Source organism: Buteo buteo, chromosome 14, assembly GCF_964188355.1.
Source record: "Buteo buteo chromosome 14, bButBut1.hap1.1, whole genome shotgun sequence".
Lineage (NCBI taxonomy): Eukaryota > Metazoa > Chordata > Aves > Accipitriformes > Accipitridae > Buteo > Buteo buteo.
Window position 1 is genome coordinate 5,395,305 of NC_134184.1, and position 26,736 is coordinate 5,422,040.

At 37.2% G+C, this 26,736-nt stretch overlaps 1 protein-coding gene across 1 annotated transcript in view; it reads right to left on the bottom strand.

Moving 5' to 3' along the window:
- Nucleotides 1-26,736, bottom strand: part of IPO5 (importin 5) — a 45,032-nt gene that overhangs the window by 6,703 nt on the left and 11,593 nt on the right. Inside the window, exons 4-23 of the mRNA XM_075045944.1 lie at nucleotides 26,610-26,712; nucleotides 26,265-26,361; nucleotides 25,047-25,151; nucleotides 21,788-21,910; nucleotides 21,581-21,701; nucleotides 17,879-17,966; nucleotides 14,633-14,739; nucleotides 11,654-11,778; nucleotides 11,475-11,564; nucleotides 11,203-11,376; nucleotides 10,757-10,975; nucleotides 9,434-9,517; nucleotides 8,465-8,597; nucleotides 8,242-8,363; nucleotides 7,621-7,717; nucleotides 6,964-7,136; nucleotides 6,398-6,509; nucleotides 5,730-5,785; nucleotides 2,348-2,470; nucleotides 1,499-1,718 (exon numbers count right to left, since the gene is read on the bottom strand). Coding sequence (XP_074902045.1) covers nucleotides 1,499-1,718; nucleotides 2,348-2,470; nucleotides 5,730-5,785; nucleotides 6,398-6,509; nucleotides 6,964-7,136; nucleotides 7,621-7,717; nucleotides 8,242-8,363; nucleotides 8,465-8,597; nucleotides 9,434-9,517; nucleotides 10,757-10,975; nucleotides 11,203-11,376; nucleotides 11,475-11,564; nucleotides 11,654-11,778; nucleotides 14,633-14,739; nucleotides 17,879-17,966; nucleotides 21,581-21,701; nucleotides 21,788-21,910; nucleotides 25,047-25,151; nucleotides 26,265-26,361; nucleotides 26,610-26,712 — 2,472 coding nt within the window. The remainder of the gene's footprint in view (nucleotides 1-1,498; nucleotides 1,719-2,347; nucleotides 2,471-5,729; nucleotides 5,786-6,397; nucleotides 6,510-6,963; nucleotides 7,137-7,620; nucleotides 7,718-8,241; nucleotides 8,364-8,464; nucleotides 8,598-9,433; nucleotides 9,518-10,756; nucleotides 10,976-11,202; nucleotides 11,377-11,474; nucleotides 11,565-11,653; nucleotides 11,779-14,632; nucleotides 14,740-17,878; nucleotides 17,967-21,580; nucleotides 21,702-21,787; nucleotides 21,911-25,046; nucleotides 25,152-26,264; nucleotides 26,362-26,609; nucleotides 26,713-26,736) is intronic.

Sequence of the window (26,736 nt, forward strand, 5' to 3'; positions counted from 1 at the left end):
GACGCTCATGTTAATACATGTGCTTTTTCTGAATAGTCTCGAGTCTTTACATACTGCTACAAACTTGCAGTAGAACAATATGCCAGTGCTATACATTAATCAGTAAAGAAATTAAATTATAAATAAAAGCTCACAAACATGATGTTTTCAGAGAAGACAGTAAACCCTACGTGGCAGAAGGCTTCTCATGCCACGGATTTATTTTGTTTCTAATCACAGCATATCTTCCTCTATTAAAATAAATCACAAATTTCTTTCCTGTACTTATAGAAGAATTTAAAATACTTTTGAGGAGCCTGCTAGTAAGCTGTATGCTGTAAAGTAGAAAGGTCATTTTATCTAAACATCCAACCAAAGGAGAAGCCAAGTGTCTGGGTTTAATCAAGGATTATTTGTCCAAATACAAAGAAAAGGATCAAAGTTGTTACAAAGTTTAAGTGGGCCAATGTAAAGTCTAACTAATGAAAAGATGAGACTTCAATAGATGCTAAAGACCCCCAAAACTCCAATATCAGAACTGTCTTGACTTCAGTCTCTACTCCTCCAGCCTTGAGGCAAGACAGAAAAACGTTATGGAAAAGTTCACAAAAAACCCCCTTTGGGAAGTATTAAATTTTAATGCTCCTAATGTTTCACTGCAAGGTTTCCCATCCTGCTTTTTATTCCTTTTAATGACACCTCATCTTGATTATCACCATGTGTTACATTTACACTAACAGTGAAAATTACAACCTCTAACCTCCTTGTGTTAAAGCCCTAATTTATCCCTATAACAGGGTTCTTATTTTCTTACATAATTTTGAATTTCGTTTCAAGAGTCACATGAAATACCTATTTGAAACAGCTGACTAAATATTTTCTTAAAAAAGGAAAAAAAACCCCACCTCTGATAAGGGATGCTATTTAGTGTGCAAAATTAACTTTGTTGACTGGCAAGAAGAGTGCCAGCAGACAATTACTTCTTTAAATTCAAGATGAAGTTTTAGAGAAGCTTGAGACATTCAGAAAGAAAGCAGGCACAGAAATCAGGTTCCTGCTTTTTATGTAACGGGAAAGCAGAGAGCCACATTAGTTGTATTCTAGGCTACTCCTTAATACAGGTCACTTACATAATTTTTCCAGACATCCTAAGGGTTTTGCATTAATATGTAACCACATCAGTATTAATAAAAAGCAACTGAGACAGGTGTGTGCAGAAAGCTATTTTTTATGAAATGAACATGTGCATCTCAGACCATATTTAAAAAAAAAAGAAAGTAGATCAAGTTTGCTAAGCAGTAAGTTCTGCAACAGAAATGCTACTCAGCAGAACATCATTAGAGGCCCAAGGAATTCAGGTACTTTACTAATCATCACCAGTCTGCCACACAGGTTATACCGGCAATCTACTTCACTGCCAAAGGGAAGAGACCTCACTAACCAAAATGTGAGCAATTTTTAATCCCCCCCCGCCCCAAATCAGACATTCAGATCCTTTTAATCAGATGCATGTACATACCTGTGCAAAAAGGACGATAGCTGTCCCCACCAAATTGTGCCATAACTCCAACACCATAGGCAGCTGCTTGCCTAACCTCTGGGCTATTGTCACATATTGACTGTAGCATTGGCCTCAGGAAGTATTCCGCGTACTTGAACGAGGAGGGGCTGCAGTGCTCTACAATATCGTCAAAAATGCATAGCCCCCACTGCCTGTCTGGCCATGGCCTGTGTGGACACTGCATCAAAAACAGGTAACATTTAAGCCACCTTAAAACTAGTAATTTTTGTACAGTCAATGATTATATCAACAGAACAATCATAGTAACAGTGGTCTAGTATTTTTGTTAAAATCTTCCTGGATTAAATTTAATGTTACAAATGCATAATTTTCTGTAGCGATACTTCAGCAACACCACGAACAAAACAATATCCAGGTGAATATGTGAGCTAATTAAAAGAATGATTTTCGGCTAAATCCTTTACCTCTATTTCACACTCTGTTACCTATTTCAGTCTCAATTTTCCCCACTAGTCTACAACTCTTTTTTTGGCCCTCTTCTTGAAATCCATTTTAGAGAGTATCGGACACTGCCAGGCAAATTCAATTACTCAAAATATTTGTGTGTCAATGATCCTGGGTCTTGCAACACAGAAATCAGAAGTGTCACAGCAGTGCAGCTGTTCACAAAGCATAGGGTAATAACTTCATACTTGATCCAGAATAAACCTTCAACTGCCTCTATTTTGCAAAACAGTAATTGCTACATTCTATCTACCAAGTTCTCTAAGATTCCAGCATGGAAGGCCTGTTAACACATCAGAAAAAAATAATCAGCGTCAAATTAAAAGAAAGCAAGGTACTTACAATTAGGTTGACAATTAGAGGAAGTAGCCTTTCAAACCACGGCAGTACCTTCTCCTTATAACTGCTGAATATTGAGTGCAAAATGTCTGATACTTTAGTCAAAATATAAACATCGCTGTCATCCTGATAGGAAAAAGATACAACTCACATTAAGACTAACAATCTTCAAAATAGTGGAAGTCACATGAAATGCTAAGGTCTCTAAACTAATGGAATAAAGTTGTTTAATGATTTGGTTTTGTAAACCCAATCTTTTTAAGTCCACTATTTTTCAACTCTTGGTCTGATAATAGAATGATAGAATGGTTTGGGTTGGAAGGAAACTTAAAGATCATCTAGTTCCAACCCCGCTGCCATGGGCAGGGACACCTTCCACTAGACCAGGTTGCCCAAAGCCCCATCCAACCTGGCCTTGAACACTGCCAGGGATGGGGCAGCCACAGCCTCTCTGGGCAACCTGTTCCAGTGCCTCACCCCCCTCATCGTAAAAAAATTCTTCCTTATGTTCAATCTAAACCTACCCATTTTTAGTTTAAAACTGTTGCCCCTTGTCCTGTCACTACAGGCCCTGGTAAAATGTCTATTTCATGTAAGCTCTTCATATATTGAAAGGCTGCTATAAGGTCTCCCCGGAGCCTTCTCTTCTCCAGGCTGAACAATCCCAACTCTCTCAGCCTGTCTTCATAGGAGAGGTGTTCCAGCCCTGTGACCATTTTTGTGGCCCTCCTCTGGACCCGCTCCAACAGGTCCATGTCTTGCTTGTACTGGGGACCCCAGGGCTGGATGCTCAGGTGGGGTCTCACCAGAGCAGAGTAGAGAGGGAGAATCACCTCTCTCAACCTGCTGGCCACACTTCTTTTGATGCAGCCCAGGTTACAACCAACTTTCTGGGCTGCAAGTGCACATTGCTGGCTTAGCTGCAATTTTTCCATCCACCAGTATCCCCAAGTCCTTCTCCACAGGGCTGCTCTCAATCCATTCATCACCCAGTCTGTATTGATACCAGGGGTTGCCACAACCCACGTGCAGGACCTTGCACTTGACCTTGTTGAACTTCCTGAGGTTCGCACAGGCCCACCTCTCAAGCCTGTCCAGGTCCCTCTGGATGACATCCCTTCCCTCAACCACACCAACCGCACCGCTCAGATTGGTGTCACCTGCGAACTTGCTGAGGGTGCACTCAATCCCACTACCTATGTTCGTAATAAAGATATTGAACAGTACTGGTCCCAGTACAGACCCCCCAGGGACACCCCTTGTTACTGATCTCCATTTGGACATTAAGCCACTGAATGCAATGCTTTGGACATGGCCATCCAGCCAGCTCCTTATCCACCCAATAGTCCATCCATCCAATCCACATCTCTCCAACTGAGAGACAAAGAAGTTGTGTGGGACCATGTCAAAGGCCTTACAGAAGTCAAGATAGATGACATCAGCTGCTCTGATGAAGTAAAGATCCTTTGCTTAGATTCAGCTATGAATTCGTGTTATATCTGCAAGCAAGAATTGTTGCCTGGACACATTTGTGTTGAGAAAACCATTTAACTTTGTTTTAAAGCAAGTTCTGTTGTACTCAGTATGGTTCATTTAATCCGTTCATACTTTAACAGGCAGGGAAAACAGAATACAGCTAGTTTCTGGTCCCGAGTGAGAAACTAATAAGTATTCCTCATGCAACATGCAGCTTCCCGCAACTGGATATTTAAACCATCCCCAGTTAGACAACTTCTGCACTGTCAAGGCTTAACAACTCTGGAACATACATGCAAATGAAAACACAGGTAGAGAACTGCTGCAGCACACCACGACGTCCACCTAGCCTGGTATTGCCTGTTTACTAATAGCTGATAAGAGATGGTCAGGGGAAAGCATAACACTTGCTTAGGGTATGCCTTCTCCCACGCTCTATCAAATCAGCAGTTTAGTTATTGCCTAAGCTAGGGCTGTATCTGGATATCTTACTGAAGCTACTGTTTGAATATCTTTCACAACTTCTGTACTCCCTTATATTTCTGCCGCCTTGAGATAAGGGCTACATAAACACATTCTGGGACGAAAGGTGTATATCCAAATTTTACTCATTACCATATATTAATTCTGTCCATATGGCAAGTGACATTCTAGTCCCACTCCTGCTTTCATAGGGTAATGCAGACAAGCCTTCCTTGCAGTCTTTAAAAAAAATCAGCAAGGTCAAATATAAAGTAAAGCATTTTTAAAGATGCCTTGCAACTCCATTGCAGAGTATGGATTCAGCTTTTCTGAAACTGCTGCTTGCTAGCATTTTCTCTCATTATCAGTAGAGAGTGACACATAAGAAAAAAGATAACAAACCACCTAACTCACTGTCTACAAGAACTAACAGTAAACATTGCAAATGAGAAAGGGAGAAAAAAATCAGGACAGGCTCTTGGCTCAGAACTTGAGGTTTGCTATTTTTCGATCCCAAGCCGCATGTAGGTATCAGAAATCTATCTTTTTGAATGCTGGCCTAATGTTGCCAAAGGAAAAGGGCTCAAGAACTGCATTGTTATTTAAGAAAGTATTTAAATATGGGTGCGTGATCTGTTAAGATACATTCTGGAGTCTGCATACAGGTTAAACTTGTATAAACAAGCTTCACAATTCAACTTCACAAGCTTCATACCTTCACTGTGTGGCAAAAAAAATTTCTTAGTTCTTAAATTCACTGAGTATCCTTCATGTCTCATATAATAAGCAGCAGTGACTACTTCTTCTTTATTACTCTCTACATACCAATAATGATTTAATAGGACTACCGTATCTCTTCCACAGTCACCTCCACTTCAAACTAAAAAGTCACTTCGGTATCTTAGCAGGTAAGTAGTCACTTTGGTATTCTCTCATAAGCAAGCACATTATGCCAGCTATTCATCCTGCTGTCTTCCTTTGATACCCAGACCTCTGGCGCGTCAGGTCAGGAGTCTGTCTCAAAAAGAATAGACCTAAAATAGTGTCAGAGGTAGGCTCAAGGTTAAGTGCTACCTAGGTCATAAGGCACAAAGAAAAAGCAAGTCAGCAGGTCTAGGCCATAGATTATCACTGATACAGCATTTGACAGCACACTATTTAAAGTCATCCAAGAACTGTTTGAGAGGATGGAGAAAATGAAGAGCTTTATCCTGAACTTCTTCCTTCAGTATACTGGACAACAAAACCTTTCATATTTGCTAATTCATACACGTAGTGTGACCCATTTCTTACCAGAAGTTTTGAAGGAATATGGTAACAGAACATTATTCCAGGAAGAAATAATTCTGAGGATGCACTACGCTTTAACTGAGTAGCATAGCATATCCGTGTAATGTATTTCCAACCTGGTGCTTTATGAGTGGAAAAGCTCCCCAAACCAACTTACTTCATCTTGTAACGACTCTTCAACTTGTTCATCATAGTCTTCATCTTGTCTTTTCACTAAATTAAAAAAAAAAAGTATTAAACCATTACATTTCTACAAGTGCTTAAGAAGCCTGTGAAAGGAAAAAAATGATGAAGAAACAAAATTAGAAAATAGGAAACAGTAGCTGAAGATGCAACAGGAATTTTCTGTCTTTAAGAAGCCTCAAAGAGCTTTGACAGAAAACCAAGAAGTGTAATGAGACAGCTCAGTTTAAGAATGTGTAAAGAAGCACATGAAATAGAAATAAACACACCAGCTTGTCCACAAGGACAAGAAAAGTGCATAGAAATAAGAAACTACCATTGCTTTAAGAAAACTGCAAAGACTTCTGATGAAAAAGCCCACAGAAATTACAACACCATAGACGTGCACTGTCTTCAAGTAAATCTGTCCATCAACTTTTGATTAAACTACAGTATTTCTGCAAATGATGCCATCTTCATCTTCCCAGAGCTTACAATTATAACTCATGGATCCTGTTGTTTAAAAGCCCAATTACCTTACATAAATATGCAAATTGAAGAAAACTGAACTAAGCTTTTTTTGTGTGTGTTCAGAAATTATTAGGAATTCTGCTTTCAAGAACAGCCATTATCACATGTTAACAGGAATTTGTGTTAACTTACCCTGTCTTAATTCTTGATTTTTAAAGTGCTCTTCTAGTTTTCCTTTCAATATTCCTCCAAGTTCTTCAAAGTGTTCATTGTTAAGGCATCCATCTCCCATTACCTCAATGCACTAGTGAAATAAAATGATCAGTTTTTCAGCTTCCAATTTACATGAGCAGTCTCAATGAAATCTAAGCACACAGAGAATATTAATACATGCTCTGCATTAAGTGATCACTAGCAGAAATAATACTAATAGAACATTCACATGGTAATCAATGCTCAAATTATACAAGTAAGGCATAGTACCACTGTACATTTCATGCACATAGCTTCAGTGGTTTGTGGTTAAAATGAACAAATCTGGTAATTATTTTAAGTTAATACTTTGGTATTTTGGTTCTTGCAAAAAAAGTACAACTAAGTTTTTCAATCAGCTATAACATTTACAGTCAAACGAAAATTCATGTAGCGGAAGCCTTGCATTTCTTCCAGCAGTTTAAATGAACATCAGACACATGTCCTTTCCTACCGTAAAAAGCTACAAACAGTAACACCACAAGATTAGTGAGGAATAAAGTTACCTTTGCAAAAGAATGCATTATTTCTGAGAGAACATCTGAATCTGGTTCTGTCCCAATGGCTTTGATGAGTGCATCACACATGAAGTGCCACATCTGCGTGAGGTACTCTGGCCCACGAACTCTAGCACATTCAAGAAGGAGGGGCATCGACTCTGCTGCTGCCACTCGGACACGTTTCATTATTAAGGAAATAAAACTATCAAGGCCAACAGAAACCTACCACCATAATGAAGTTATTAGTTTTCTACCTGAAATTGATCTTTTTTATTACAGTCCAGTGCATTTGATTTCTTAACTAGAGACAGATTAAGATCATAGAAAAATTAAACTGTTTGCTATTTCAAAGTTGATTCAAGCCTGTTTCAGGCCATGACAGAAAAGTTATTCAAGTTCTTCTTTGTTGGCACAAACGTCACTTTCTCTACTGTTTGCTTTTAACATTATAGACATGCTTATTTAAAAAGAAACTAGGGGAAAAAACAGGATACACTGCCTAAAACAGTGTGTAAAACAACATTCTCAGAAAAAAATTCTGTTACAAAGCAACAGAATATTTTAACACTAACACTTTCAATTCATTTAGGAAAATAGTAAGCATGACTTTGACGCTTCCAAACTAAGTTTCCATTTTCACAGTAGAATTCATTAATAGGATATCATCATGGAAATAGAACTTCAACAAGGGAACCATCAGCTTTACAACTTGCTCTGTGTACTCTACGAATCCTTCTTTTAGCTCTTTTGCATAGCAAACCTGAAACACAAAGCATGGAAATGCCACCTTTAAGGGAAAATACTAATATTTTTCAACCATGTAATGGTGAGAAAGATTGTTACTTTTTTTTTTTTTTTTAATTTATTTTAAAAAACATGCAATAATTGATTTACCTACCCCCTCCACTGTGGCATTTTAAGAAACCCTGATAGCAGCATGAGTTCTCACTCTTAGTATATGCATGTATTTTTCAAACCAAGTTCAGAAACATCAATATCTGCAAAACGGAACTACTCTTTAACATCTCCAATTCCTCAGAAGTTTTGCTAACAAAGGAAAACTACCTGTTCATCTTAAAAATTGAAGTTCCAAACTAAAGAAACTATTTTAAATCAAATAAGTCACGTGCAATGAAGTGTCTGAAATCCAAACTTAACACTACCACGCGAAGAAAAACACAACTAGTTCATTTGACACTATGAAGAATATTGTCATTACAGATTTTGGCTTCAGACTCGGTTGTCCAGCAATACATAGATCACCAAAACTGTCCTGTTACTCACCAGCATCTGGCATGCAGTTGCTTTTTCTTCAAGGCCTGCAGTTTTAATTCCAAAACTTTGCTGATCTCCTAGGTTTACAAACTCCCAACCATCATCATCACTCATATTCTCCATATCTTGTGCTGTTATACAGAGGAGGGAGGAAAAAAAAAAAAAAATCTAAAAGTGCTACAAAATAATTTATTTCAGTATTTTTTCAAGCAAAACTTTATCTTAAACCTACTGTCTAAAAGAGCTACTTCAGGTTTAATGGATGCAGTCTTCATTAAAGGTCCCATGACAACAGGAAGGTACTGCTGAAATTCCTTTCCAAGAATTTTACACATTCTGGCCCATGCTGAGATCATGTAAGAAATCTATAAAAGAGAAGAGAGTCAGAATTTTCATGTCTCACATTTTATTTTAATGCGTACTTAAAAGGAAAACATAGAGGAAGAACATTATACAATAGGACTTTTTTTAAAGAATTTGTCAGCAGTGCATAAAACTTACTTCAAAGAGAACAACTCATCCAATATGCAATCCATATAAAAATGAACCTTCAAAAGACCTGTCCCAAGTCTTTATTTTTAACAACGCATTGACAGTACCTCTGATCAAAGTTGCTATACATATAAAAACGTGACAGTATAAGATGTACTTGTAATGCAATCACTACTGTCTTGAAAAGTAAATTTTTTTCTGAAGTGAATAACTTTCTGAATTTAAATGATACTACTGAGCCATATTCCTGAAAATAGCAAACAGACAAAAAAAAAAAAAAAAAAAAGAGTGCGGTACTGTGTTTTCAGAGGGGTATTTGTTTTCAGATGTGCAAGTCAAAACAGCTCTCCACTCGTTAGAACAGCTGTCTAACAAGTCTTGTTGAACCATTTATTAAGAAGGTGACAGCAAGGGAATAGGTCATACAATGCCAAAAAAAGTAGGTACCAGTAGACAAAGAACAATTACCCACACGCTGAAATTTCTTCAGCAAATATAGGTCCTGGAAGTCTCATTTCCTAAACACACTTCTGTGAAAGATTCTAAGGCCATCTTAGGGCAATCAATCTCAATTTTTGTAAGACATGCTGAACAATTAATCTGCAGGTGTAATTACATGGGGGGGGGAGCGAGAAACGTCACATGTACAAAGAATGTTTTTAATACTAATCAACAAGCTATGCTCTATAAAGACACAATTTTACCATACCTGGGGATCATCATCTTCTAGATCACTGAAGTCTGTTTGTGTCTTCAATAACAGCTGCATTACATCTGATGCATCCTGCATAAACTAGATGTAGGAAAACTATATGTTTTTAAAGGCAAATTAAAGGGTACTTTTCAGAGATTTAAATGCTCACTTGAATTGTTTGGTGTTAAGTCCAACACACTATCAAGACTAAAGCTAATGCTAGAAATAGACTGAAATGCAGATAAAAGTGAAAACACAAGTTCTTTTTCTGGAAGCATCACCAAATCATTCTTGCCTTAAGCTTCACTGTACCTCTGTTCATATACTTGAAAGCAGAGAACTATTTAAATAAAACACTACATAAATAAATACTAATACAAAAAACATCTGACAATTCTAACTTTCCCAGATATCCTCCTTACTATTTTGACTCCTTTATGGAATTGGGATAAAAGCTGACAGCATGAGCTACTTACTCATGAGCTAATAACATTTTAGGTCACATCAGATGCCCCAATGATGTTACACCTACCCTCTTTTCACTCCCCATGTTTCCAGCAGTCCTTCAAGAATAATTTTTTAAACATCAGTTATGTTTAAAATCTGTTTAATATTTAGTTGCATGTAAGTTTACTAGCAGTCCTTTTAAGTCAAAGGAAAGGGCTGGTAATTTTGCAGAGGGCTATTAGTATTTTCATACAGTGTACATAACATTATTTTACTTTGAAATGCAATTTTCTGTTTTCTTCACTCAATAAAATGAAAATCTGTAAACCATAATGTGAACATGTTATCAGAACATCACTTAGGCTCTTATATAGTCCTTCAGAGCTGTTTCTTGGTACTTTTACAGCGACATGTTTTAACCAACTTATCAAAAAACACCAACCTGCCAAGTACATCAAGCCTCATGACAAATAAGAACTTCAAGTTTTATTACAAGCACATTTAAACTTTTTCAGGCATTCACATACAAAAAATATTCTAAGTTTCCTTTGAACTACATACATTTTACTTGTCATTATGACACTGCCTAAATGAGATGTTCCAGTATTTCTCTTAAGGTGAAAAAAACTAAACGAAGAAAAAAAGCTTGCCTTCAACATTGTTCAGTGTGACAAGAATAACTTAAGTGATAATATTTTTGTAAAATTCTATTGTGAATTTGTGAATCTGAACAGCAAGACAGTCACCTCAGAAAACAGGAAGACAAGCATAGAAATCAGCAACAACATGACTATATGTTTAACAAGTGTGAATATATTAATTCAATGTTAACATGGCAAAACACAAAGGCATTTTAAAGTATTTAGACCATTAGATAAGATCTAAGCTTACCTTTTCTTTACCAACAGCAAGACCAATTAGGCTGATGCATTCAATAGTCTTTCCTCGTAGAAGCCTTAGCTCCTTCTGAACAGCATTCTCAACAATGTGTTTTAAAGAGGGCATAAATAAATCATAGTAGGGAACAAACTTCTCCTCTGCTGTATCTGCAACTGATGCAATTGAAGTCACAACTTGCTCCAAAACTAGCTTAGTGCCTTTCTGTATCAACTTGGAAAGAGGAAGAATAAAGTGTTACATTTCTAAAGCACATATCTTAGTTAAAAGCATGTCAAATGTAAAAATCTGCTCTTGTACGTATCCTAATTCTTGTCAGTTTAGACCAACATCAGCAGATATGTATACTGGCTTATTTCAGAGGTCTTAGTTCAGCTATACTTATTCTGCACATGTGACAAGGTTACCCTCCATGAAACAATTTGTTCGGTATATTATACCTCTTGTAATTTTATCACCATAGTGGAATGAAGATGCTTCACTAGATTATCCAAATATGGAATAAGCAGTGACTTGGGACAATCTTCAGTGAAGTTTATGAGTGCTGCAGCTGCATGGGCTTGAACACGCTGGTTGCCTTGATCCTCCATGGTTTGCAGAAGAGCTGCTATCACCTGAAAAAGATATGTTTATTTTCAGAAGAACAAGTTACTGAAGGGGATATCTTCTACCACTTTTTGTTTGTTTGTTTTGGTACTATTCTACTACTTGCCTTCTCATGAAATTTCTTTTGAAAACCAGGTGCGAAGTCAGTTGCCATTTGTCCGATAGCATTACAAGCGGCGTATCTTACTCTTGGATGCTGAAAAAGTATTTCCCTCAGAGAGTTAACAAGTAGTCGTGATGGCACAAATGAAAACATTTTGAAATAATTAATAGAATTATACTCACAGGATCCTGAAGGAATAGCAAAACGAAATTAACTATCTCATTTAAAATTCCCTCCATCTGTTGGTGGCAACCTTCTCCAATGGCTGAGAGCGCCATCAAGCCAGCATGCCTGTATTTCCAGTCAGCTACAGAAAAGTAAAAATGAAATAAATGTTATTAATTTTGGAAACTAAAAAGCATCACAAAGACAAATCACCTTTCTGGGGGTGGCAGGGAGGAGGAAGAGTGAAGAACAGAAGGAAGGGAAATTGATGCATCTGCTTGATTTGTTAAATACTTTTCACTTTTCCTCATACGTAATTCCAGACATGCACAAAAATTTGAGTGTCTAATCCAGGCCAAGTTCAGACCTAGAAAAAAAAGAATTCTGAACTGCTGACACAAATATGTACATAGTACTAACACCTGGGAACTGCATTTTAATTAAATAAGCTAACCAGGGAAACATCAGGACAGTATTTCTTTTTCCCTCTCCCCCATCTTTTTTTTTTTTTTTTTTTTTTTTTTAAAATGGTATCAGAACAGCCTATACTTTCTTCTTTAGGTCAGGATGGGAAAAAGGTCCAGCGAGTCAAACAGTATCTAAATTTAAAACAAATAAATAATCAGTACTAAACGTTTCAGCAGTCTCCCCAAGACTGCTTAAGAACAGTAACACTCCATTTAGGGATGTAAGGCTTTCCCCACCTCCAAGTCCTATTAGACTATTCTCAGGCTAGTGGGTATTCTTGAAATGGATCTTTCATGCCCCTCTCCTTTTTCTTTAGGCATGGGAAACATATACAAAACTCCAATTTTATTTATTTATTTATTTTTTACAAAATCTCTCTCTGTGCTAGAAACCACGGGGATTACAGAAAAGAAAACCAGAAGAACAAAGAGGTTTATCAAACAACCTGTGGGAAAGGCATGTAACAGAACTTCTTTCCCAAAAGGATGCAAGATTTCATTATTGCTGGTAATTGTCCTGGTTTCAGCTGGGTTAGAGTTAACTGTTTTCCTAGTAGCTGGTACGGTGCTATGTTTTGAGTTCAGTATGCGAAGAATGTTGATAACACTGATGTTTTCAGTTGGTGCTCAGTAGTGTTTAGACTAAAGTCAAGGATTTTTCAGCTTCTCATGCCCAGTCAGCGAGAAAGCTGGAGGGGCACAAGAAGTTGGCACAGGACACAGTCAGGGCACCTGACCCAGGCTGGCCAACAGGGTATTCCATACTATGCGACGTCCCATCCAGTATAGGAACTGGGAAGTGGGCGCAGGGAATTGCCGCTCAGGGACTAACTGGGTGTCGATCAGCAGGTGGTGAGCAATTGCACTGCGCATCATTTGTACATTCCAATGCTTTCATTACTATTGTTGTCATTTTATTAGTGTTATTATTAGTTTCTTCTTTTCTGTTCTATTAAACCGTTCTTATCTCAACCCACAAGTTTTACTTCTTTTCCCGATTTTCTCCCCCATCCCACTGGGTGGGGGGGGAGTGAATGAGCGGCTGCGTGGTGCTTAGTTGCTGGCTGGGGTTAAACCACGACAGTAATGTATAATAAATTCCTGGAATGAAGACCACCGCAGTTCAGAGCACTGGAATCCTGACACTCAATCTTCTGTTTGATCAGGATGAGTATGAAATATCATCTTGAAAGAAGGTACAGTGAAGACACCGTTTATTTTACGCTATTTAAATTCATTGGATATTCCCAGTTAAGCCTGCACCTCTTGTTAGTCTCACGGTATTACTATTAGCATGCATTCCAGACTTGAAGTTAACGATACTACAGAATAAAATGCAATCATATTTGGACCATCTGGCTAACCAATCCAAACCCAGAAGTTTTAAATTATTATTTCAGTAAACATTTGTGAGAAAAGCAGTGAAGATAAGAGAAGGGGAAGTTTGATTTCTGAGAGTACCGATAATGTTTTAATCCAAATGTCTTCATCTTTCCTTCCAAATCCCCACCAGTGAGAGCCTCTGAATCAAACAATATCTATTACATTTCTCTTTTCCAAAGAGTACTAATGGTTATGGAAAGCTCTGACCTAGCAGAAAGCAAGCATCAGGCATCAACTGCATGACCTCTCCCCTTCCAGGAATCAGGTCTTACAGCCATTAGACTCCACGCCTTTCTGTGGGTACTACAAAATTAGGCATTTGCTAGCCTTGAAGCTATTAACAATCAAAGAGTCAGGTTAATTCATTTCCTTAATAAAAATTTCTTTACAAAAAAGAACTTCATTCCAAACAGACCTTCTAAGTGTTCACACTCTGCAGCTGGTACCTTGAGTAGCCCTATGTTCCATATCCAATATGGGAACAGTCTTTTTTGGACTTAGTTTTAAATCATGAAGGCAGGAAAAGTATCCAGAACTTTTGCATTATCTTTTACTTCAAAGGCTCAAAGCATAGGTCAAGTGAAAGCACAATATGCAACAAATGCACAATATTTTTTGAATGAATGCCTGAGCAAGCATCACAGGTATTTTCAGAGGAAAAGAAGCATACAAAGCAACTGATAAGAATATATGGAACTAAAATTTCACTTAAATGCAGCACTTCTGAGGAAGCAAAAAAATTGAGCTACAGAATAACAGGGGGCAGTTTAGGCACACTTAAGGTACTGTGAGGCACTGTATAGGGATTTAGAGAGAATATTCCAAAGTAAAAAAGAAGTCTTCCCTTATTTATATTTAATTCAAAGACTGTGAGTTTTAAAAAAAAGTACTGTTTTGTTTTTGACATCTTTGTTCAGCTGTCCATGTTCCAGAAAAATGTTGTAATGTAACCATATATAAGTTTAATAGATCACAGTCTAAGAAGAGGTATAAACTTCCAAGTTCACAGCATTTACAGTTTTTGCTGCTGAAATCAAAAGTGGAAGTGTATAAAAATATATCAAGTAGCTAAACATGAAGATTTAAGAGGTATCAAAGTTCCTGGAAAGGATAGAATTGTAAAAAAAAGAAAATGCAGTTACTTACGATTCTGGAGCATTTGCATTATGTGTTCTTTAATCATAGGTAAAACAAGTTTTCCTCCAAGGCCACATGCCATCCTGTCCAGTGCACTCTCACCAGCAACTGCATTGCTAAATATCAGTTACAGAAATATCAGTGGTTTGATATTGACAATAAAACAAACAGTCCAACAGGGCACAGAAGTGCCTTTTCCTGCAGTTCTAGTCTTCAAACTTTTGCTATCTGAATACACACGAGCCTCCATAAGTAAATAAAGCGTACCCAAACCTAAAAGCACACATACAGCAGTCACAAAATAATTATTTACCCCCTCATCTAAACATTGTTTGTAGCCCACTGATTAAATCTAATACCAAAGAAACTTGGGTCTTACTCGCACTGAAGGTATAGACTGAACTTTGCAACAATTACATGTACCTAGAAAGCTGAAACTAAGTTTGCAATGAATTAAGCAATAATACTGGCCATCATCTTTTTGTCATGAGAACATAAACCAGTTCAGACTTGCTATGAATCAGGTGAACCAGCAGAATTCAAGCTTTGGCACAGAAAAGACCTTTCTTGCATGGCTACAGTACCAGTACTTTAGTAGCATGTTCTCTTGCCAATGACTCAGGCAGAAAACATCCAGTCCAGGTGAGGAATTTGTGACTTGCAGCCAGTTCCAGAACTGAGAATAGCCAAACATTATATGTGTAAAGTGACTTGTTCCACCCAATAGAATTATTCCCTACAGAAAAGCAAGCAAGTTTCCAGGACACAGATGACTACTGTACGGTCTGGGTATAACTAGCACTGTAATAACTCAAGGTTACTACAGTCCATCCTAGACACCCATCCTGATGGAAAAGCTGAGTAATGGTTCAGAAAGGGATGAATCTTCCTCTTCTTTCAAGTATCTGTCAGCTGGGTCAGAAATAGAGATCTTCAAACTATTATGCTTGAATCCCCAAGTCTCATTACAAACCATAAACAGTCTAGAAATTCACATGAACAAAGGTGTTTGTGCAAAGGTATTGACAATATTGTATTTGTTCTTCAGATTAGTCATGTTCAAATAAACAGACACATCACCAGGAGGACAACAGAGCATGGGCACACAGGTTTAGATTGGAGCACATTCACTGAAGTTAATGGCAGCTTTTGTCTGAAATTACGTGCTTTGAGCTGTTTCCTCCCGCCATTAATTCATACATCCAGTTTGAGGAAATACAGATAGTCTGAGAAAAATGAACACACACCTCCCTGCAATGTTTGCAAGGCTTTTGCCAGGAAAAGAGGAAGTTGGATTAACCTTTTCCTCCTTCAGAATTTCACTGCTCTATGAAGTCAGAGCAACAAAAAAAATGGAAATGCTGAAATATTCCCTGCTGCTTTTGTGTAGGCTGACTCACATCCCCCTTAGTCAGATCCGAACACACCCTAACTAGGCTACAGCCTGATGATCATTAGCCTGTTTCTTGGACTGCACAGAAATTCCAGTCTTCTTATGAAGCTACAAACACTCAAGCACCAGAAGAGGTTAGCATGCACATCAGCTAATGAACAACTCTTCACAAAGGTGAACTTCAGTGGTGGGAAACACATAGTAACATGAATGAACCTGCTAAAAGAAAAAACTAACCCCCCACACACAATCACCAGAGACTAGCTGATGTCCAGTATTTTGTGTCTAAGCCTCAAGCTCTATTACTTCAAGAGCCAAAGGAGCTACGTTTCTCCTTTAGACTAAGGTTGCCAAGCATAACTTGTTTTCTGATCTTTGCTCACTCTCCTTGCAACTTGTAACAAAAAAAGGCAGCTAACTTGTGTTTAGAAGAACAAAGTTACTCTGCTGACAATAAAGAGAAATTGGCATGCCTCAAGCGGATGATTCAGAGTACTTGTTAAGCTGCCTAAAGCAGGCCATCTGAATAAACTTCCACACCCTGAAAGGCTTGATGAGGATTTGAACTTTAATATTCTATTTCCCCTTGAAATTTAGCTGAATGAAAAAGATTCAAATACTCAACAAACCTGAATGCAGTAGCGTCTGACAGTTCTACCTGTATGGCAAAATTTCAAAGTTGAGGAAATGAAACAAGTTAAAAGGGTCTGCCCTACCATGCAAGAAGGGGAAGAAAGGACAGCTTACTTTCAATTCCATAATCAAGGGGAACAAAAAAAAGTATTCCAAGTGAAGCAGAGATTGAACGGGTTCTTCCATAAGTTCCCACGCATTGGTTTTGCAACTGTCTTTACGTGCCTGATATCTAGTAGAAGTTGCTATACAGTTCAGTGGTAAATCAACACCTCTTCTATTGCCTATCTTCCTATGAAGATCTCAGAGTATTCTGTGACAAATTGCTTTGAAACACTAATTACATCTGAGTTTTGAAGGATACACCAGATGTGGCAAAAAGTGTCTAGACTGGTAAAGGAACATCTTTACAGAAGTACGGAGACAGCTATCTCCTACATATATTTCTGCTTTCTTCTACTGCTTTCTAACTGTATCTGGACAAGAGCAGATGTAACAGGACAAACCACTGTCATTCTAGTGAAAAGTTGGAGCAAGCTACAAAGCACGCAGGAATAAGTAAATCAGAAAGACTGGACATCTTTAGTAGATCCTTCTTGACTAAGACACAACAAAACAGGCTTCTGCTAGCCACACAAAGGGTTTTAAAATAATAGCAAAATCCTAATATTTGTGAGCTAGATGAAATCCAGCAAGGAATTCCACTATGCATTCCGATGTACTTTCAAAGGTAGGCAGCTTTTTTCTTTAACACCACCTCTTCAAGGGCATTGATACAGAAAAATATGAAGAGATTGGTTGTAGATGATTAAACAAGTCAGTATCCTTCAGCTTCGGTTCCAGCTAACTTCAGGATAAGCCCTTAATTTAAAGGGTTAGGAAGCACTGACTTCTGAACTAGGTAACATAAATGACAGAAAAAACAAAGTTTAAAATGTTAAAACAGTGCAAAACAACAGACAAGAGGACATGCAGCTTGTAGAAGTAAATTACAGCAATACATGAATACTGAAAGAATCTACTTACTTGCTGAACAGTACCTAAATAACCTACATATAAACTGTTTGAAAACAGTCATATATATTGCTCATGACCGAGGGAACAAAATTAGAAGAATTATTTGGGTAAAGAAAAAGTAATGCTCTGCATTCATTTGCATCCTGCACTTAAAATTTGCCTTCAGCCACACAGTCTCGATAATATATTGAAACAACTAGTTTCATAATTACCTGTCAAAATCATCATCTTCAAGCTCATCCGCATTTGCCCAATCTTCATCTTCTTCCAAGTCAACCATCATTGCTAACATTTGAGGAACTGAAAAACATAAGTTTTAAACTCAGGTTGCTTTCTTAAAATAGATTCTCAAATAACAAGCATAAAATTTAAGTTCTCTCCTTTAAAAAAAAATAAATCACTGGAGAAAAATTACTTTTCTTCCAGTAGCAGATAGCCAAGTCTGTCAAACAGCACCAGCCAATAATTCAGAATAGATTATTAGAGAAGTATTTTCAGAACATTCAAATAGAAAGCAAAAAAAAAGGTTGAGTGTATTTCTTACCAAGACTCATAGTGCAATGCAAGATTTTTTTTAATCATGAAGACTGTAAAAACTAAATTCCTTAATAAAGTCTAAGTTCCTTGAAAGAGTTAAAAATAGTATTATATGCTTTAAGAACTCAGATATATTTCATTCATTTTGCTGAAACTCTGACATCATCCTTTGAACATTTACTGATGAAAGAGACTATATTCATTATGGAACAATAAAACTCAACTCTTAGTTCTACTAACATGATAAATTTTGTTAACTATATGTACAGTGGTCACTTAGCGTAAAGCTTTACTTTTACAATAAGGTTTAGAACTTGAGGTTTTTCCCCACTTAATGTAATTTTTTTGTTTGTATCATGAAAATATCTTGCACATAATAAACCACCAGTTTTCTACTTCTACCTATGTGGATTGATTGTCTCCTCTTCTCAGTACAAATCTTTAGAAAGGCTATTACACAATCTTTACCATAACGTTTAACTACTATGCAATAAGCAACACCTATTCTTCTGAGTGGTTCTCACAGGAGGAAGGAGTGCAATGGTTTGTCTGTTGTAAGCTTGCCTGTTCCTGTGCACTTCAGAAGCCCAAGGGGTGAAAAGTATACCTTGCACTTTCAGAGCAAAGCAAGGTGCTCTTATGTATTCTTTACTTTGTATTACACTAACCACTCAGAGCGGTCGTTTGAATTCAACACCATTTATGCAAAAAAGCTTCACTTCGCCCTGGAAACAAAAGTTGTCACTCAAATACTCAACCTCTGAGCTTTAAGAATCTTCTGGGGACAGTCTACTACACAACTTGAAGACAGGCATCATAGTTAACTGGCCTTTACAGCAACCTACCTCAAAAACTAGTAGGCATACAGTAGCCCATGCTGCTGATGACATTTACTGCAACTGATTAGGTATACTGCAATTGGTGAATTTTAGAATATACTTACACTACTGTGATCTACATTAGAGGCACAACCCTAAGCAAACTCACCTCACCATACATCTGGACAGATGAGAAACTTCTCATCAACTGATGACAGAAGAAAATATTGCTCACTGACAGCATTGTGGGGCAAGTATCAAGAAAAGATCAAATTATGGACTGATTTACTTGATGTGGCTACATATCTTCAGCCAGAGATCATATCATGGCTGCAAAAACCTTCAGAGAGCTTTTATATACATATCAAGATAACTTAATGGACACTATGAAGACTCCAGCATGACGCCCATGTCAGAATTCTATAGTCACTGAAAAGAATTTCCTCAGAAAAAAGTATTATAGCCCAGAAGATTTTCAGACAGACACTCATAAGCACACACATGAAAACGACGTATCGTCACACCTCTGAAATATGGAAGTCAACCATCATCTGCCACAAATGCTAGAAGGTTCCAAAAACCGATGCCATAGTGTTCATTGCTACTAACAAGCAAGGCTGAGAACAAACTATCAACCAAAGCTGTCTAGCCATCATTATATCTAGAACCTGCAAGAGCTTGTAAACATGTTGTTTCTTCGGAAGTTTAATATGAATGCAGTTGCCAGTAAGTACAGTTTCACAAAGAATTTTTTTGAAATGTAGAGTTGTGCATTAAAGTTTCAACATTGTCCCAACAAGTCCTCAAAATTTAATTATTGCCAATATATAGACTGTTTACAAACAAGTTAAGGATGTGCCCACTAAGCCTGCTTTTTGTCAGAGCATGCCATGGCTCTCCATTTTCTGGAGACTGAGCAAAACTACAGCCAAAGATAGGCTGAAGCTCTAATTTCTAGAAGAGCAATAAAACACTCTGCTATCTTGAATACTGAGCTCAGGCAGGGAAGTCTGAACCCAAATGGAATTCCTGAACAGATAACTGGTACACAGGACTTACTCCTAAATCAGCATCATGTTCAGTAAAACCAGCATAAGATGACAGTTTTGCCTAAGGCCCAGTTCTAGTTGTGAGGATCAAGTGATCTAGCAACTTTTTAGTTGAATGAAAACAGAAAGCCTTTTAAACTAAGGCAAAAAACCAAGAAAAAAGCAATCCTTTTTGGCTACCTTTTTACCATTCTCTGAACATAACTGCTTTACTAGCTCTGCAAAATAAATGTCTTTCACCTTACTGACTCACTAATATTAAGAGCAATTTTACAATAGGTTGCAAACCAAAGGCATTTCATTCCCACATGGTGCCTTATCTTAATACAGTATCTTAATACAAATATTTCATTCCTGAACAGCAACTAGCAAACCAAAGTAATACATTCTAAAGAGATATGCGGTACTTCTCCACTATGCTGCCTGACCAGATAAGAAGCTTGTAATGATTTAGGAGACAGCAAGTGTCAAGCGTTAATATTCCCAACAAGCTACAGGATAGAATGAAAACACAGCATTCTAAACATTTTCAAATTTCAAAATACATTCTGAAAGAATCTGTTCTTTAAAGAACTATTCTACCAGTAAACAAAACCTCTAGTCAATAGTTTAAACACTTAAGCCAACCAGATCCTGTTTACAACATTTTCTAGAAATTTCACGATTATTTTAGTGACGTGTATATATGCAAATTTCCCCAGCCCAAACACCTACGTAAAAAAAAGTTGCCTTTTAACAGATTGTCTTTATACAAGTTCCAGAAAACAAGCAAGAATCTAGACAAATACAAGTGTGACAGGGAAGGAAACGAATCCTTCCAAAAAGCAGGCTACGCTGCTTTGTCAGTGCCGTGATCTACTCACAAAAAGGGTTTAAAAGGCAGAGAAATACCAGTGTGTACAGCATTGCTGCTGGGGCTGTCCAGAAGACAGTTATTTTTAGTATCTCAAATAATAATGCATGATTGAAAAAGCATGTCTCCAAAGAAGTAACAATCTGCATGTTAAATAGACTAATTAGACTATCTCTAAGTATTTATATAAGCATTTGATTTTTAATTCACGGCTTTAACTCAATACCAAAGCTCAACGTGCATGCTGAATTCCTTCAGTCTTCAGTTGCCAGCACCACAGAGTTTCTGGCCTACATACCAAACTTCAAACGTAGAACTTCAGAACTAAATGCTTTTTTTTTTTTTTTTTTACAGTACAAATTTCCAAAACCAGCAGAAAAGCATTAAAGTAGTATTTTCCTTGGAAACACCTAATGAAGAGTCTACTGTGTTTTTATTCAAATTGCTGGTGGCTGCATAAGCACAGATTAATTTATGAAGAGCCATAATAAGAAGGGGTTTTCTCCGTAAGAAAATTCAATTCAGTGTCACCTGAAGTTATCAGCACCAGGAAATTCTGAGTTAGACATGGTTTTGCCACTGACCACCTGCAAAGTCAGTTTAACACTGTAAAGGAAGACAAATTGTTTCAACAAAGAAAATGAGTCAAATACTTACTGGCTTGTGCAACAATATTTGTATGCCTCCTCAGCATAGCAGCAGCAGTTTCTGACAAGGTCACAATTACTTCAAGCGCCAACTGACGCTGCATGTTACTGAGACTGGCATCTGCACACAACTACAATCCAGAAGAGTGGTTAGAATGGTTAGAACAGAAGTTTTCAGGTGGAAAGAGTGATTTTTAAAAAAAATTCCTAGCTTTACCTTCAGACTTAGTTGCAAGGTAGGTTCTAAATGTGGTCGTAAATACTTGGGAACAGAATCTGCAATTTCTACAAGGGATTTCAGAACAGAATCATCGTTTTGGTAGCAGGAATCATTGACAGCCTATAAAGAGATAAGATGAAGATAAGATTAAATAAAAACAAACAATACTATGAATGGGACCACTGTTATAGAAGAAATTTGATTAACTGTATTCTTGTTTCTCTGAATAGTCTCATTTAGCATGAGCGGCTTCACATTAGTAGCTAAAGTAGTTGAAGCCTTAGGCTGCAAGAACTGACCAAGTAAACTTTTTGATAAAACTAATGTTAGCTGAATCTGGCAGATACGGGCGGAATGAAGATAAGGACCAAGGAGGCAATTCCAAGAGAATGAAGTTACTTCAGAAGAAGGCCAGCCCAGCAACAATGAAAACCAGTAAGAAATCAAGAGACCACCGACCAGAATTAAGCGATAGGACTTGGGGATTGGGTGATGGGTGGTATGGGTATAATTGAGAGGCATCAATTGGGGTAGGGGTCCCTCTCCGGAGGCACCCAGCTCAAGCTGTAACCTGAGAACTAATAAAAGACTAACTGGAAGCCTTCACTGGGACTTTGCATTTTCAGTGGGATCCTAGGGTTGGACCCTGCTACGGTGGCCAGCGTGCATAAATCCATAACAACTACAAAGAGATAATACGCGGGGTCCAAAACTACAAGTTATGGTTCACAATGTTATGTGCCATCCATTTTGACCATTATTAGTTTAAATCTAACACAGTAGACAGACACACTCAGAAAGAATTAAGGTCACACATCAGAGGTGCCAACATGCAAAAACACACATTATGTTTTGACAAGCACAACTAACTTCAAAATCCATTTTAAATGAAGAAAAACTCCTCAAAGTAACTCTGCCCAAGAGAAGAAAAAGGAGCCTAACTCCTTTTTTCCCCCCTGTCACATGAGAACAGCTTTGAATAGCTTATGCTTACAAACACCAGGAATCTCAAGATTAAATAATGTATTTTTTTCCAGACAACTCTGGAGAGCCACTGAATCAAAGCAGAACTTTCAGCCTTCAGTTACAGGACACAGGAAAGAGAAAAAGAAATCAAGCTTTTTGGAAGTATCTTTCCTAACCCATAGCAATGTTCTGAAAAGTAATTTAAAACTTACTTTTAACTCATCAGGTTGATACTTTAGTACCAAAAGAGCACACAGTTATTCAATGGTGTTAAAACTCTTCTAGAAGTAGGACACAAAAACTCAAACCTCCAAAGAAAAAAGTCTTTAAACATACTTTTGGGGTTTTGAAAGGAATTTTCATTAGTGAAGTATTTGATGTCTTCCTAATGTACAAACTTTTTTTAAAGTGAATAGTTAGGTGGTTTTTTTAATACTTAGAGTCTAGAAATCCAACACTTTTGATCCTGTATTTTATACTCATTGCAACTTTGACAGTTTTTTAAAGCAAGACTATGTTTCTGAAGAAGTTCAAAGTGCACAGTGAGCCCTAAAAGGCAGAGGTACTTTTCTGTAGTATCAAACACCAACAACCACAGAAGTCAGTTAAGTTCCAGCTGCTTTTACCTCTACTGCAAGATAAATCACTTGGATATAAGTTTTGACTATTAGTTCTGAAAGTTCAACTTCCAGTATCACCATTATAGATATTGCACTAAAAGGACTGAATTGCTAAGTCAGAATTTTATTTTTAGCTTTTATACCATGCCAATATTTCAACAAAATGAACTTCAACAGCAACAAAAAAAGCATCCAACTGTCTCCAAAGGTCACTCACGACTATTCTAACACATCCCATCTCCTATTTATAAACTCAGATCTTCATATCCATCTTGTGTTACCACAGCCAGAAAATCTAGTCCTTCTCGCAATAAGTACTTTAAAAAGACAGATTTCATAGCATAGTTCTGTGCTCTATATTTGCAAAATAAAGCTTGAAAATGCAAGCCAAGTGCATGTGTTTTTACAGCCTGAAATAGTAGCATTGAAACTTATATCACACAAAGTGGGCTATTAGTCTGAAGTCTAAAAACAGAATACTATTTAATTGCCAAACATCAAGACGAATGGCATGCCCACCTCAAATCCTGCCTCACTCCCACTCATACGGTATTCAGTAGCCGAAGTCCTCTCAGCCAGTTACAATTTTTGAACAATACAATTGCTATTGCCGAAGTCACAGACAGGGACTAACCACCAAATAGTGACCTCATTATCAAAATACTTATCTTGTACACACTAGAGCCCATTTTCAAATTTAATTGATTTTAATAAATTCCTCTCAGTTTCCATTTAAGATCAAATGGAATTCCATCAGTTGCAGAAGCCAGTAAACTTGGCACAATTTTTCTTCAGCTTGCCACAAAGTACACACATACAAGGTTTATAGCTTATACTGTCAACAGGAACTTGCTATACTGACTAGCAAGAAGTCAGTCTTTAACCTAAATTTAGCCTAATTTAAAATCACCAAAAGTTCACTACCACTTATCACAGGTACTTAGTTATTTCCACTTTTTCTTGATATAGAAAGGGAACTGTACTGTCATTCTTCAGAGCTCAAACCATTTCTATCTTGGGTTTTGTTTACAATAGGCTTCCCCCCAGAAGTAAACAACCTTATATTAGAATTTCAACTTTTGCTCAAATTTATCCATCCTAAAAGAGATCTAATCTAGCCTCAGAAATTATACGAATCTTAAAAAGGCATTTTGTTTGCAAGTTCCTGATTTATCAAACAACAAAGATCATTTGTCCAGACTGTTGTTTTTACTCTGACAATCTTTGTTCAGAATAATTCTACACTCTCCTCTAAACTGAAGAGATACAGGATATCATGGGTCAATGAATTTCCCAATTACTGATTACTTGAAATCTCAGGATAGCCCATATCTGAAGTATATTTCAATAGCATGGTTAATTAAAAAGCTGTATGATTTTCAGTTAAATACAAAGAATTTTAACTCATTCGTCTAGGTAACACTATATAAATCAATCAGCATTGAACTATTTTCCTTAAAACCCTGTCAATTAGCTTGTGTTTACAAAATTCCTTATCAGTTTCCACTGTATCTTGCTGGTGACAGATGTCAGGCTAACTAAGATATAGTTAATCCAGATCTCAGCAAAAATTCATATGCTATACAAATTTGCAGACCAATAATTTATGTTCAGATACAGTCACTACAGACAGTAATGGCACATTAAGTGTTACTTGTGTGGTTTCTTACCTGCAAGATTCCAGGCAGCAAGTCTGCAAAATGTTTAAGAAGGGGAAGATTGTGCTCATTAGCAAGCACAAATGCAGCTGCAGCTCTAGCAGACAGAGTCTTGATCTAGAAGACAGGCAAGATTGGAGAAAGAAATATGAAGAACTGGTAATGAAACATGCCTTTGTTTTCTTTTAACATTAGGCCTATTATGAGACTACATTTTATATTACCAATTCCCTTTTACATTTCCCAATAGATGCAGCAATTGGTTTTTAACATGGGATTTTACATCTTACTTCAAATTAAGGTAAAGCAATAATGAAGATCTCCAGCATCTATGCCCTCCATGACACAAAAAAAGTTTATCATATTACGAGGTGGCAAGTATTCCCTAGTCTTGTTTTTGTTTGGTTTTTGTTTCAGTGTTTTGGGTTGGGGTTTTTTTCAAAGAAAGAAAAAAGAAAAAAAACCCTATTGTTTTCAACTTCCATCCCAATTTCAAATGTGTATGCAAGTGTCAAAGTCCCATTTTTCAAAAAGCACGATCTAAGAGTTTAAAACATGGTTCTTTAAAGGCATGACTTGTGGTACTTTAGAAAATGTTACTCAGTTGACTTTCAAAGGTCAGAAAAAGTAATCCATTGGGGAAGCAGCAAACTGAACCCATATACCACAGCAGGGTTTCCTATCCTTGCCCAGCATTTTCCACAAGAGAAACATTTTCAAAGTACAATTCTCTGCACAAATCAATATATCTGAAGTCTTCCAGAAAAGCATGCCCTTACAGTAAAGCATGCACAAACAGTTCAAGGAGCTGTCACATACTCAGAGTTTTGAGACATACTGTGTACAAATACTATGTATCTATACTGTTAAACACAAAGGCCAGAAAGAGAACTTAACAAGGAGTTTCTGCCCCCTCATGCTCTTGGCCAAAACCCCTGGCTCCGTTCTGGGCCACTACAACTAGGTTTCTCCAAGCATAACTACTAGTGAAGAGTCTGGTCCTAAGCAGTACAGATTTGAGCCAGCTAGTCAGCTTTAGGACCATGAAAAGGTTTGACCCTTCTGTTTTGCAGCAGGCATAGTCAAAGCTCCAGATGTACATCAGGTTCAGGTAATGCAATTCTCTGGTTGGAATCTATGGTTTAACCTTTATGTTCGAGACTACTACACAAAGTTTCTATGCTCAGGACATATTAAACAAACAAACAAACAAGAACATAAAGGTCTTACTGATGGATGCTCTTGATCTTGCATACACTGAACCAGCATTCTCTTAATGACCTCCAGATAGTGTTGCTGCTGATTCCCAAAAATCCCAGGAAAATTCCTAAGGATAAGAAAAGAAAAAATATTAATAAAATTTTACACAGCTTAACCTTAACTACTATTTTAAACATATCCATTGTTTAAGCTACAGATTGTAACTGTACGTGTAACAGTTAAGTAAACCACCATACAACAGAATACATGAAATATATATGATTGCTTGTTAATTAAGTTGTGACAGTTTTTCTTACATTTTTACAGACATGATTTGGCTAACCTGCAAAAATGTAGCAAACTCTGAAAGCTTACCAGAAAATATGTAGAGCAGCCTCACGCAGTCCCACGTTCTGAGAGCTGACAGAGTCAAACAAGAATTTCAAAACTTCTGGCCACTGGTTGTTGCCATCTTCATCTAGATTAAATGCAACAAAGTTTT